General features: G+C 45.8%; 1 protein-coding gene across 1 annotated transcript in view; it reads left to right on the plus strand.

The window, feature by feature from the left end:
* Positions 1-1,684: 1,684 nt before the first annotated feature.
* Positions 1,685-14,450, plus strand: part of SMAD6 (SMAD family member 6) — a 104,901-nt gene continuing 92,135 nt past the window's right edge. The window contains exon 1 of the mRNA XM_073568905.1: positions 1,685-2,572. Within this exon, the coding sequence (XP_073425006.1) occupies positions 2,176-2,572 (397 nt within the window). The 5' untranslated portion in view covers positions 1,685-2,175. The remainder of the gene's footprint in view (positions 2,573-14,450) is intronic.

Consider the following 14,450-nt stretch of genomic DNA (forward strand, 5'->3'; position numbering starts at 1 on the left):
GGATATGTATGACGGGTATATGGGCACGGGACTATGGGATGGAGGATGTGTGATGGGTATATGGGCACGGGACTATGGGATGGAGAATATGTATTATGGGTATATGGGCATGGGACGGAGGATGTGTGATGGGTATATGGGCACGAGACTGTGGGATGGAGGATAATTATAATTTGCTATAACCACAGTTAGTTACTATGCCCGGGCAGCGCCGGGCTCTTCAGCTAGTTATTATTAAACGTGAAATAAACGCATGTCAGTCTGTATAGAGTCCATGGCTGATCTGGGATGACCCCAAGCTTCACACTGCAGATGTCAGTGCTCAGGCTGGTTTCACATTTGCGTTTTTTAGCGCTGGAAAAAAACGCACACCTGCGCATGCGTTTTTTCCCCTATATTTAACATGGGTGCGCATACCTGCGCACTGGTCAGCGCATGTATGCGATTTTCATGCGCTGCGTTTTTTTGGGGTGTGCGTTGGTATTTTCCAGACGCAGCATGTTGCATTTTTTGGCCCTGCAAAAAAGCGCATGCGCACATATGCGCACGTTTTGCGCTAAAAATGGCCATTATAGCCTATGGATGCGCATATGTGCGCACTGGCATGCTCATGTATGCGTTTTTTTGCATATGCGTTTTTTTTTTTAAACCATGGAATTTAGGGGTTTGGGTTAGAGTTAGGGTTAGTTAAGGGGGTTTAGGGTTAGGGTTATGGTCAGGGTTAGGGTTAAGTATGGTTTTGTTAAGGATTAGGGTCATGGTTAGGGTCAGGATTAGGGTTAAGTATGGTTTTGTTAAGGGTTAGGGTCAGGGTTAGGGTTAGGGTCAGGGTTAGGGTCAGGGTTAGGATTAGGGTTAAGTATGGTTTTGTTAAGGATTAGGGTCAGGGTTAGGGTCAGGATTATGGTTAAGTATGGTTTTGTTAAGGGTTAGGGTCAGGGTTAGGGTTAGGGTCAGGATTAGGGTTAAGTATGGTTTTGTTAAGGATTAGGGTCAGGGTTAGGGTCAGGATTAGGGTTAAGTATGGTTTTGTTAAGGGTTAGGGTCAGGGTTAGGGTTAGGGTCAGGATTAGGGTTAAGTATGGTTTGGTTAAGGGTTAGGGTCAGGGTTAGGGTTAGGGTTAAGTATGGTTTTGTTAAGGGTTAGGGTCAGGGTTAGGGTCAGGGTTAGTTAGGGTTTAGGGTTTGGGTTAAGTATGATTTGGTTAAGGGTTAGGGTCAGGGTTAGGGTTAGGGTCAGGGTTAGGGTCAGGGTTAGTAAAGTCATGGTTTGGGTAGTGTGAGGGGCCACCTAAAAATGTTGGAAAAAAACGCAAACGCGGTAAAAACGCGCTAAAAACGCATACAAACGCGCAAAAACGCTGCGTTTTTTTCATGCATGCTCATAAAAATGCTTGAAAAAAACGCAGCAGTTGTATGCTTATGTATGCGTTTTTTCAATGCGTTTTTTTGCGGGAAAAACGCGCTGCAAAAAAAAGCAAGTGTGAAACTAGCCTTAGCGCCTCGGTATTACGCGGATAGACTGAGTGAGTGCCCGGGACGCTCCGCCACCAGCCGGACACAGCGCTGCTGATGACTGGGGAGATTCGGGGCCGTGGCGCCTTTAAGAGTTAAGAAACTTGAGATTTGTTTGCGCAACAGTCAGTGCAGCGGAGCCGCCAAAGTGTCTAGACTGTCACGTGACGGGAAGCAGCCAATAGTGGCGCCCGGTGCAGGGCCCGAGAGTGTGTGTGAGAGCGAGAGCACAAAGAGCGGAGAGAGCGCAGAGAACCGAAGCTGCCAGTGTGAGTGTACTGGCGGCGGGGAACCGGAGCCGCTGCGCATCACTGAGAAGCCGGGCTACCGGGGACGGAGCAGCAGCGGAGCCGGCACAGCCCCGTGCATCCCCCTGTCAGTGTGGTCCCCAGGCAGGATGATGCTTGTGCGCTCCCCGGAGCTGCATCCTCTGCGCTCAGCTGCGGCCATGTGACAGCTCCGGAGCGGAGAGATGTGACCCGGGAGCCGCAGCTGTGTGCGGAGCCCGTCCTGTGTGGAGTACAGCCCTGCCTGGCACTGGGAGGACTGCGGATCGTGCCCACCCCGGCTGTGCCACCTCCGCGCAGCAGCCACACATGCCGGATCGGTTGCCGCTGAGGCTGCAGTGAGAGCCGGGCGCATCCCCGCCGGGGGCGTCGCATGTTCAGGTCCAGACGCACCGGGCTGGTTCGGCGCCTGTGGCGGAGCCGGGCGGGCGGTGATGGGGGAGTGTCTTGCTGCGGTCTGTCCGAGCCGCCCGGCGGGTCCCCGGAGCTGCGCTCTGCAGCGGCGGCCGTGCTGAAGCGCCTGAAGGAGCCGGCTCTGTGCGCGCTGCTGGAGGCGGTGGAGTCCCGGGGCGCAGCGGCCGGAGCGTGTGTGCTGGTGACCCGGGCCGGGCCGCCGCCGCCTCACCTGCTGCTCTGCAGACTGTTCCGCTGGCCTGAGCTGCAGCATCCCGGACAACTGAAGGCTCTGAGCGGCTGTCAGGGGCCCGGAGGAGCGGACAGCAACGGCGTGTGCTGCAACCCCTACCACTACAGCCGCCTGTGCGGCCCCGGTGAGTGCACCGCCCGGGGGGGCGCTAATATGTACCGCTGCTTGCTGTCAGTGAGTGTGTCACAGCTGAGGGTTTGCTCCATTGGTCACCAGACCGGCCGAGCTGCTGTCAGGCAGTGTTCACACGAAATGTTGTGCAGCGTTCAACAAAAACTTACACATTTTTCAGGTGGCTCCGCTCCTTTTCCTGAGAGGAGTTTTTGAGAAGTATATTTTTTTCTGCAGCTTTTTCATCACTTAGTTTGGAGCAGATTCCATCAGGATTCGCTTTAAAGAAATTTGAAAAAAAAACACCCGATGGAAAAAAGTGCACTTACCCCAGACATAAGAAGAAAAGCGTAAAAATAAAACCCGTTCCCAGAACCATGAAGGATTTCTCGTAGAAAGTTCTCCCGGTGTGGAGCAGATCTGCACAAAACCCTGTGAGTGCGGCCCGACACTCCTCAGTGCTGCCGATCTCTGGAGATGGGAGGCTACATGGCGCATGCGGCGGCCCGGTCACCTGCGACGCTTCTATTCACTGGCAGCAAGCAGCGTATTAAATAGTAGATGTACCTGGCTTTTTATTGCTACGTTGGTCTTGATGTATCTAAAACATCAGCCTTAGGCCTCTTTCACACATCAGTGTTTTGCCGTCAGTCACAGTCCGTCAAATTGTGAAAAAAAAAAAAAAAAAAAAACTGTGAAGATTGCAAAAAAACTGATGCACCGGATCCGTCGAAGCTGTAGGAATTTAAAGGAACAGGATTCTGGAGAGAGAGACGGATTGTAACTGATGGCAAAAAACTGATGTGTGAAAGAGGCCTTGGCCCCATTCGCTGCAACACCTCCTCTCTGCCGCTGCTGCCCCATGTCTTTGATGTCATGACCAGCTGCAGCCAATCACTGAGCTTGGCGGTGTATTGCAAACTACCTCCACGCCACCACATGTCAACAAAGACTGGAGGCAGCGCTTGTGCTGAGGGGGAGATGGGAGGATGGCAAGGCTGATTTTGGTGTCTTTAAAAAAAATATATAAAAATATATTATAATCTGTCTCTTCTGTAAAATCCGGCCCTTGCTCTGATCGCAGTGCCCAGCTCCTATGCCTGAGGCAGGTAGCTCTGGTCAGGATCCCCATCGGATGTATCTGGTATTGTGATCCAAGCCCGATTCCTGTTTCGTGGACGTGTGACGTCGGCCTAGGGCTTTGTCTCCTATATGAAAATTTGCAATAGGCCGTCGCCCGGACTATTGCCACAACCCAAAAGGCGTCCGTCAGTGGCTTGTGACTGGCACACATAATTTCCGTTTGCTTCTATAGAGCAAGGCTTTTAGCTGTGGCGTAACTGTGATAGGTGCAGGTGTTACCCTCATACCTGGATCTTAGAAGACTCCAAAAGTCCCTTTTAGGCTATGTGCCCACGTTGCGTGTTAAAACGCACACCAAAAGCCGGACTCCTTCCCAGAAATCGCGCTTTTTTTCCGCGATTATGATCGCGATTTTCGCGTGCGATATTCAAGCACTTTCCAAGCGATTTGAAGCATCGCTTGGAAAGTGATTGACAGGTTGGTCACACTCATCAAACATAGTGTTTGACAAGTGTGACCAGGTTTTTACTATTGAGGCCGCCTATGCGGTATCAATAGTAAAAGAGAGAATGTAAAAAATAAAAAACTCGGGGTTTATTTACCTTCCGACGTCCCGCGCTGCCATCCCGGGCCACAGCGTTCCCAGTAATGCCTTGCGAGACCTGTCATGACGTAGTCTTGCGTTGCTATAGCGATCTCGCGAGACCATGTAATCACTGGACCGTGCCGCAAGGCATTACTGGGAACACTGAGGCCGGGAATGCAGCGCGGGACGCCGGAAGGTAAATATACCCAGATTTTTTTTTTTTTTTTTTACAGGGGTATGGTACCCAGGGCCTGGAGGACAGTCTCCTCTCCTCCACACCGTGGGTACCAACCGCACATGAGATGCTTAACTTACCACATGGTGGGCATAGCCACATGCGGGAAGTAAGCGATTCTCTTGCATTCCTATGGGTGCGGAATTGCGGCAATTCTTTGCGATTCCGCACAAAAGAATGAGCATGCTGCGATTTTTTTTTTCTGCGATGCGATTCCGCCACAGAAAAAAGCGCAGCATTAGCACAGCATGTGCAGAATATCATAGGAATGCATGGGGGCGTTCTGTACACGATTTTTAAACGTTTTCGCGCCGAAAAACGCTTAAAAATCTCTACGTGGGCACACAGCCTTAGGCTATGTGCACACGCTGCGGATTTGTATCTCCGGACCTGCAGGTAAAATGACCTGCGGTTTTCCCCTGCGGTCTTCCCCTGCGGTCTATCACCTCTACAATGGAGCAGATGGTAAACTACAGCAGAATCCGCAGAAAAGAAGTGACATGTCATTTCTTTCTGCGGATTCAAAACCGCAGCTTTTCCACAGTTAAAAATCCGCAGTATGTGCATAGCAGACTGTAAATCACATAAATTTACATGCTACTGTACACTGTCTGCATAACTGCTGCAGATCCGCAGCGGCCAAAACCGCAGCAAAAACCGCAGCTTGTGCACATAGCCTTAGCGTATATAAAAAGACCAATGCTATGATTGGGGCCGGATGGAGCGTTTGGTTTGGGCACAGGAGCGTTCTTCTAGGTGAGTCTTGGGATCTGTGGCCATCGCTTGCTGTAGCGCTTTTGCTAGTGTCGGGCTTGCTTAGCCTCTGATGTGTCAGCATGGTGACATTTGGAAGTGCCACATGCAGGTATTCCCTTACCCAGTGTGTCCGAGGATTACCAAATATCTTAAGGGTGTGTGCACACGTTGTGGATTGCTCTGCCGAATTTTCGGTGTGGATTTGATGAAAACCGCAGGTAAATCTGCAGGTCAAAAGACCTGTGGTTTATCTGCAGTTTTTCTGCGGTTTAGCCTGCGGTTTTCCCCTGCGGTTTGACACCTGCCATGGAGCAGGTGCCAAACCGCAGAGGAATCCGCACAAAGAATTGACATGCTGCGGTTTTGAAACCGCAGCAAATCCTCGGGGAAAAAGTCTGCACTGCGGTTTTCATTTTACATTGATTTTAATGGTACTGTACACCGCAGCAAAAACTGCTGCGGATCCGCAGCAGAATCCGCAGCGTGTGCACACACCCTTACTTCTGCCATAAGCAGAAGCCACTGAGGGCGAAGACATCCTGTTTTGCCAAAGCGCAAGAAGGTTTATACAGCAATGTTACCTGGTCAGCGGGCCCCAAACTGTCAATAACGCTCCGTTCTATTATTGAGGACTAGTCGGCTCTCATGATGCTTCTCTGTAATTTGGAAAATCTGGGACATTTTATTTTCAACTCTGCTTTACGCTGTTCCTCTTTACTATTTCTCTAGAGAGTCTGATGCTGATAGACCAACGTCAATATTGAATAATATTGTTCAATTTATTTATTTTTTTACTCCTTTTTTATAGCTGATTTTGCTGAAAATTTAGTATTAAAGGATGAGGTCAATCTTCTTTTTTCACTACCGTGGAATTAACAACTAGCAACCAATACCTAAACTATTTATTTTTATTTTCCTCAAGCCATTGGGCAGATACAAGACATCGAAATTACTGGAGACAGATTTGCTCGTTTTCTTTATCGTTCAACTGGATTTTCATTTCTTACAATGCTCAGTTGGATAAGAAAATTGGCATATTTGGTGCCTTACGTCTCCCCCCCAATGGACTGGAGCAATGTGCACAAAAAGTGCAAAATGCATAGAAATGACTGTGCAGCTTATTTTTAGCGGTTTTATAGTGAAAACCGCGGTAAAAACCGCTAAAAAAACGCTGTGTGTGAACACAGCCTCAGAGTTAGTGCACACGGTATCAGACTGGGGTTCTAAGGGTCCACCAGTATCTGACTCTGGGGGCCCACTCTTCTACTATGTGCAAATATTATATTGCCCTCATTTAAAAAAAGCATTCTTATCAGTTTTTATCCTCTTAATATATTGCAGTCATCATATTATATAGCACTGTGTACTTACAATTGCCCGTTTTGCCCTTCTACCCAGTAAATTCTTGCCTATTCTGTGCTCTATGTAGAAACAGGAAGTTTCTTGTCCCTGAATGTAACATCCCCTCTATAACTCCTGACCCAGCTGATCCTCTCCTCCTTCTGCCATAGACTTTTGCAGACAAAATTGACCTCCCGTTTCTACATAGAGCTTAGAAGGATTCAGTTGGTCAGTTTTTAATCACATCATTTAATGGGGAAAACAAGGATTAACTGGGTAGAAAGGCAAAATGAGCAATTGCAAATATACCATGCTGTATAATATGATTGCAATATATTAGGAGGCTAAAAACTTTGGGAGGAGGAGGTGTGCTTCTTCTTAATAATGTGATCTATGCATCTGTAAAATAATAAACTAGGCTGTTCGATAAATGAATGATGAGATGCTGGTTTTGTTTGTACATAGTGAATAAGTACCGTATATTGTGTGAAATGCTACTGATATAGAAAGTCGTGGGGCCCACCGGGGGATTCTCCTGTTCCCTGTGTGCAATTCCACGCCGGAGTGCACAAGGTGTTGTTGTTGTGTTTTTTTTTTTTTTTAAATAAGATTTTGCCTAAATATGTGCTTGCACTGCAAAGGATGGACATGGTGCACAGCAATGTAAAGGCAACATTGCTGTGCAGATGTTTTCTTTTGTCGCTCCTTTTAACCATTTCCGGCTTGGAAAGCCAAGAATTGAAAAAATTAATAGCACGCTCTTTCTGTGGGCGGCTTCAGCTTGTAAATCGCTTGCTATTTAACCTAAACATTAGAAAAAAATCCCCAGCGAGGGCGCCGGCGTTTTCATAAGCTGTCTTTGCCTCAGAAGATTCAGTGGGTAAGCCGATGTCTAAAAGATGTCGTGCACATATCCTTAGGCTATGTACCCACGTATGCAGAAAATTCCTGACTGAAAACCGGACTCCTTCCCAGAAAACGTGTGTTTTTTCCCGCGTGTGTTTTTGCCAAAAAGCACGCGTTTATGCGTTTTTTTTCCGGAGCGTCCCCGGTCTCCTAGAAATGCAGAATTTTCCACAAAATTAATGAGCATGCTGCATTTTTTACCGTGATGTGTTTTTTCCGCGAAAAAAACGCATCAATATGCACAAAAAGTGCGGAATTCATTAAAATGAATGGGATGTTTAAGCGTTTTATTTGGTAAAAACACGAAAAAAAACGCTTACGTGTGCACACACCCTTAAGCTCTCTTTACACGCAGTGTTTTTTTCCTTTCTACAGAAAACAAGCTGCTTTCTACAGTGTCCGCAAAAGCAATGAAACTTCAGATATCTCATGCACACGCTTGTGTTTTTTTTTTTTTTTTTTTTATTCCTGACTGAATTCGAAAACTGCAGCGTTGTTTGTTTTTTTTTTTAATTTGCATCTTGTCAATTCTTTCAGTGTTTTTCATCCATAGAAAGCAATGACTAATTGAAAAATGTTTTAGGTGAATAAACTAACTTGTACTGAAGACAAAGCACCCATGGAATCTGAACACCCCGCAAAAAAGTGGCGACAGTGCCACTAAAACCCTGCATATTGAGTCCAGTGTTTTTATTGCCAGATGAGCCTAAGGGTATGTGCAGACTATCTTTGGACGCAGCTCATGTCCGCTCAGTCCAAAGCGCTGCCGGCTATTGAACGCAGGTGATTCCGCGTGTGATCACTGAACCGTGTGGAATCACCGCATCAAGTACATTGTATGGGTGAAGCTCATCTTATGGAGACTGAGCATCTCCAAAAGAGAAATAAACATGCTGCAGTCTGGAACGACGCGTCGCATGTGTCCGTCTCCGCGGGTGTCTCTGGACCCACAGTGGGTATGGGATTTCTTGAAATCCCACCCACTATGCTGTAACATCTGGACGCTGCACAAGTACGCAGCGTTTACTGACCGTGTGCACATACCCTTAATTTCTACCTGTGAAACAGATTTCCATTATTTAAAAAAAAAAAAAAAAATTGGACGTAGCGGTAAAATCTACATTGAACAGTTCATCTTAAGGCTATGTTAACATGTTGCGTTTTTTTTTGTCTTTGTTGTCTCCTGTACATGTTGATAATGTTTAGTGCCCCCCCAAAATCATGATGTGACTTCCTTAGGGTTCTTGCACCAAAAAAAGCTGAAAGACATGTCATGCTGCAGTTTGCAAGAACGCAGCGGTTCTCTTTCTCTATCTATCTATCTATCTATCTATCTATCTATCTATCTATCTATCTATCTATCTATCCTGTGGCTTCCGATCACAGCAGTTAGGAACGCATCCGCTTTTTGGCGGCTTTTAACTGACACAAACAATCTGAAGTGTGAAAGATGCTTTAGAAGGAAACGTTGTGTAGTCGCGTTCTTTCATGAGGATTGCAAAGATTGACTGAAATGGATGATCGAACCTACCTTACCATGCGCCTTTCCTATTGTGTCTCTCAATGTAACGGGTGACAGTAGTACTTGATGCAACTTTTGTTTTCTGGCATCTTCCCTTTTTTTTTTTTTTTTTTCATTTATATAGAAGATGCGATGTTTAACCTCATGTGAATGTGATAAAACGCATGACCACATTTGATGAAAACATTTAATATATATCAAATATACAGTGCCTACAAGTAGTATTCAACCCCCTGCAGATTTAGCAGGTTTGATAAGATGCAAATAAGTTAGAGCCTTCAAACTTCACACAAGAGCAGGATTTATTAACAGATGCATAAATCTTACAAACCAAAAAGTTATGTTGCTCAGTTAAATTTTATTACATTTTAACCCCTTCACCCCCAAGGGTGGTTTGCACGTTCATGACCGGGCCAATTTTTACAATTCTGACCACTGTACCTTTATGAGGTCATAAGTCTGGAACGCTTTCATGGATCACGGTGATTCTGACATTGTTTTCTCGTGACATATTGTACTTCATGTTAGTGGTAAAATTTCATTCAAATAACTTGCGTTTATTTGTGAGAAAAACGGAAATTTGGCGAAAATTTTGAAAATTTCGCAATTTTCCAACTTTGAATTTTTATGCCCTTAAATCACAGAGATACGGCACACAAAAAACTTGATAACTAACATTTCCCACATGTTTACTTTACATCAGCACAATTTTGAACCAAAAATTTTTTTTGTTAGGAAGTTATAAGGGTTAAAAGTAGACCAGCGATTTCTCATTTTTACAACACCATTTTATTTTTAGGACCACATCACATTTGAAGCCACTTTGAGGGGTCTATATGATAGAAAATACCCAAAAGTGACACCATTCTAAAAACTGCACCCCTTAAGGTGCTCAAAACCACATTCAAGAAGTTTATTAACCCTTTAGGTGCGTCACAGGAATTTTTTTGAATATTTAAAAAAAAAATGAACATCTAACTTTTTTTCATAAAAAAAATAATTCCGGTTCAATTTTTTTTATTTTACCAAGGGTAACAGGAGAAATTGGACTGCAAAAGTTATTGTGCAATTTGTCCTGAGTACGCCGATACCTGATATGTGGGAGGGAACGACTGTTTCGGCGCATGGCAGAGCTCAGAATGGAAGGAGCGCCGTTTGACTTTTTCAATGCAAAATTGGCTGGATTTCAGATTGGACGCCATGTCACGTTTGGAGAGTCCCTGATGTACCTAAACAGTGGAAACCCCCTACAAGTGACCCCATTTTGGAAACTAGACCCCCCAAGGAACTTATCTAGATATGTGGTGAGAACTTTGAACCCACAAGGGCTTTACAAAAGTTTATAACGTACAGCGGTACAATTAAAAAATCATATTTTTTCCACAAAATTGATCTTTTCACCCTCAATTCTTATTTTTCCAAGGGTAACAGGACCCTAAAAGTTATTGTGCAATTTGTCCTGAGTAAGCTGATACCCCACATGTGGGGGTAAACCACTATTTGGGCGCATGGCAGAGCTCGGAAGGGAAGCAGCGCCATTTGACGTTTTTGGCTGGAATTGAGATCGGACACCATGTCGCGTTTGGAAAACCTCTGATGTACCAAAACAGTGGAAACCCCCCACAAATGACACCATTTTGGAAACTAGACCCCCTAAGGAACTTATCTAGATGTGTGGTGAGCACTTTGACCCCCCCCAGTGCTTCACAGAAGTTTATAACGCCCGGGCGTGAAAATAAAAAATTCGTATTTTTTCCACAAACATGATCTTTTAGTCACCATTTTTTTATTTTCCCAAGGGTACCAGGAGAAATTGGACCCCAAAAGTTGTTGTCCAATTTGTCCTGAGTATGCTGATACCCCATATGTGGGAGAAAACTACTGTATGGGCACACGTCGGGGCTCGGAAGGGAAGTAGTGACGTTTTGGAATGCAGACTTTGATGGAATGGTCTGCGGGTGTCATGTTGCCTTTGGAGAGCCCCTAATGTACCTAAACAGTGGAAACACCCCACAAATGACCCCATTTTGGAAACGAGACCCCCTAAGGAACTTATCTAGATGTGTGGTGAGCGCTTTGAACCCCCAAGGGCTTCACAGAAGTTTATAATGCCCGGGCATGAAAATAAAAAAATCGTATTTTTTCCAGAAACATGATCAATTAGTCCCCAATTTTTTCATTTTCCCAAGGGTAACAGGAGAAATTGGACCCCCAAAAGTTGTTGTCCAATTTGGCCTGAGTACGCTGACACCCCATATGTGGGAGAAAACTACTGTATGGACACACGTCGGGGCTCGGAAGGGAAGCAGTGACGTTTTGGAATGCAGACTTTGATGTAATGGTCTGCGGGTGTCATGTGCGTTTGGAGAGGCCCTGATGTACCTAAACTATTGAAACTCCCCACAAGTGACCCCATTTTGGACACTAGACCCCCCCACGGAACTTATCTAGATGTGTGGTGAGCACTTTGAACCCCCAAGTGCTTCACAGAAGTTTATAACACTCGGACGTGAAAATAAAAAAATCATTTTTTTCCACAAAAATGATATTTTTGCCCCCAATGTTTTATTTTCCTAAGGGTAACAGGAGAAATTGGACCCCAAAAATTGTTTTGCAATTTGTCCTGAGTAGGCTGATACCCTACATGTGAGGGTAAAACACTGTTTGGGTGCATGTCAGAGCTTGGAAGGGAAGGACCACCATTTGACTTTTTCAACTCAGAATTGGCTGGAATTGAGATCAGACGCCATGTTGCCTTTGGAGAGCACCTGATGTGCCCAAACAGTGGAAACCCCCCAATTCTAACTCCAACCCGAACCCCAACATGCCCCTAGCCCTAACCCTAGCCCTAACCCTAATGGAAAAATGGAAATAAATACATTTTTTTTATTTTATTTTTCCCTAACTAAGGGGGTGATAACGGGGGGGGGGGGTTTGATTTACTATTTATGGCGGTTTTTATTTTTGGCAGCTGTCGCACGCTAAAAGACGCTTTTTATTGTAAAAATAGTTTTTGCATCACCACATATTGAGAGCTATAATTTTTCCGTATTTTGACCCACCGGGTCATGTGAGGTCTTATTTTTTGCGGGACGAGTTGACGTTTTTATTGGTACCATTTTCGGGCACGTGACATTTTTTGATCGCTTTTTATTCCGATTTTTGGGACGCAGAATGAAGAAAAACCAGCGTTTCATGAATTTCTTTTGGGGGGTGCGTTTACACCGTTCCGCCTGCGGTAAAATTTATAAAGCGGTTTTATTCTTCGGGTCAGTACGGTTACAGCGATACCTCATTTAGGTCGTTTTTTTATGTTTTTGTCGGTTTTATGCAATGAAAACTATTTTATATAAAAAATAATTATTTTTGCATCGCTTTATTCTGCGAGCTATAACTTTTTTATTTTTTCGCTGATGATGCTGTGTGGCGGCTCGTTTTTTGCGGGACAAGATGACGTTTTCAGCGGTTCCATGGAACCATGGATATTTATATGCGTCTTTTTGATCGCGCGTTATTACACTTTTTGTTTGGCAGTATGATAATAAATCATTATTTTTTGCTTCGTTTTTTATTTATATTTTTTAAGGGGTTCGCTAAAGGGGTTAACTAATGGGACTGTTTTATAGGGCGGGTCGTTACGGACGCGGCGATACCTAATATGTGTACTTTTATTGTTTTGGTTTTTTTTTTTATTATTTCCAAAAAATGGATTTATTGGGGAATATTTTTTTTTTTTTTTTTACTTTATTAAATAGTCCCAGGTGGGACATCACTGTCCTGTGACAGATCGCTGATCTGTCACATCACAGATCACTGTGACAGATCAGCGATCTGACACAGGCACTGCAGAAGGCTTCCTCATGCCTGTGCTTTGCAGGCACTGAGGAAGCCAGCTTCCTCAGGCCCCCGTCGCCATCTTGGATCCGGGGGCCTGTAGGGAAAGAGCCCCCCGCAGCAGCGCTGCACATTGCGCTGCCGTGGGGGGCTCAGGGAAGCACGGAGGGAGCCCCCTCCCTGCCGATGCTTCCCTTTAACTCCCGGTACACCGCGATCATGTTTGATTGCGGTGTGCAAGGGGTTAACGTGTCGGGGGCGGTCCGTGACCGCCCCTGACATTGTGCCGGGTGTCAGCTGTGATAATCAGCTGACACCCGGCCGCGATCAACGGCGCTCACCACGTGGGCGCCGCTGATCGCGCCGACGTACTATCCTGTCCATGGGCATAGGGGCCCAGGTTCCATGGAAGGGATATACCGTCGGATGTCAGGAAGGGGTTAAACATACAAGTGTGGGTCAATTATTATTCAACCCCTAGGTTTAATATTTTGTGGAATAACCCTTGTTTGCAATTACAGCTAATAATCGTCTTTTATAAGACCTGATCAGGCCGGCACAGGTCTCTGGAGTTATCTTGGCCCACTCCTCCATGCAGATCTTCTCCAAGTTATCTAGGTTCTTTGTGTGTCTCATGTGGACTTTAATCTTGAGCTCCTTCCACAAGTTTTCAATTGGGTTAAGGTTAGGAGACTGACTAGGCCACTCCAACACCTTGATTTTTTGCCTCTTGAACCAGGCCTTGGTTTTCTTGGCTGTGTGCTTTGGGTCGTTGTCTTGTTGAAAGATGAAATGACGACCCATCTTAAGATCCTTGATGGAGGAGCCGAGGTTCTTGGCCAAAATCTCCAGGTAGGCCGTGCTATCCATCTTCCCATGGATGCGGACCAGATGGCCAGGCCCCTTGGCTGAGAAACAGCCCCACAGCATGATGCTGCCACCACCATGCTTGACTGTAGGGATGGTATTCTTGGGGTCGTATGCAGTGCCATCCAGTCTACAAACGTCATGTGTGTGGTTGGCACCAAAGATCTGGATCTTGGTCTCATCAGACCAGAGAACCTTGAACCAGTCTGTCTCAGAGTCCTCCAAGTGATCATGAGCAAACTGTAGATGAGCCTTGACATGACGCTTTGAAAGTAAAGGTACCTTACGGGCTCGTCTGGAACGGAGACCATTGCGGTGGAGTACGTTACTTATGGTATTGACTGAAACCAATGTCCCCACTGCCATGAGATCTTCCCGGAGCTCCTTCCTTGTTGTCCTTGGGTTAGCCTTGACTCTTCGGACAAGCCTGGCCTCGGCACGGGAGGAAACTTTCAAAGGCTGTCCAGGCCGTGGAAGGCTAACAGTAGTTCCATAAGCCTTCCACTTCCGGATGATGCTCTCAACAGTGGAGACAGGTAGGCCCAACTCCTTGGAAAGGGTTTTGTACCCCTTGCCAGCCTTGTGACCCTCCACGATCTTGTCTCTGATGGCCTTGGAATGCTCCTTTGTCTTTCCCATGTTGACCATGTATGAGTGCTGTTCACAAGTTTGGGGAGGGTCTTAAATAGTCAGAAAAGGCTGGAAAAAGAGATAATTAATCCAAACATGTGAAGCTCATTGTTCTTTGTGCCTGAAATACT

The sequence above is a fragment of the Dendrobates tinctorius genome, unplaced genomic scaffold (genome assembly GCF_039654945.1).
Source record: "Dendrobates tinctorius isolate UK_male_01 unplaced genomic scaffold, ASM3965494v1 ptg000022l, whole genome shotgun sequence".
NCBI classification, from domain to species: domain Eukaryota; kingdom Metazoa; phylum Chordata; class Amphibia; order Anura; family Dendrobatidae; genus Dendrobates; species Dendrobates tinctorius.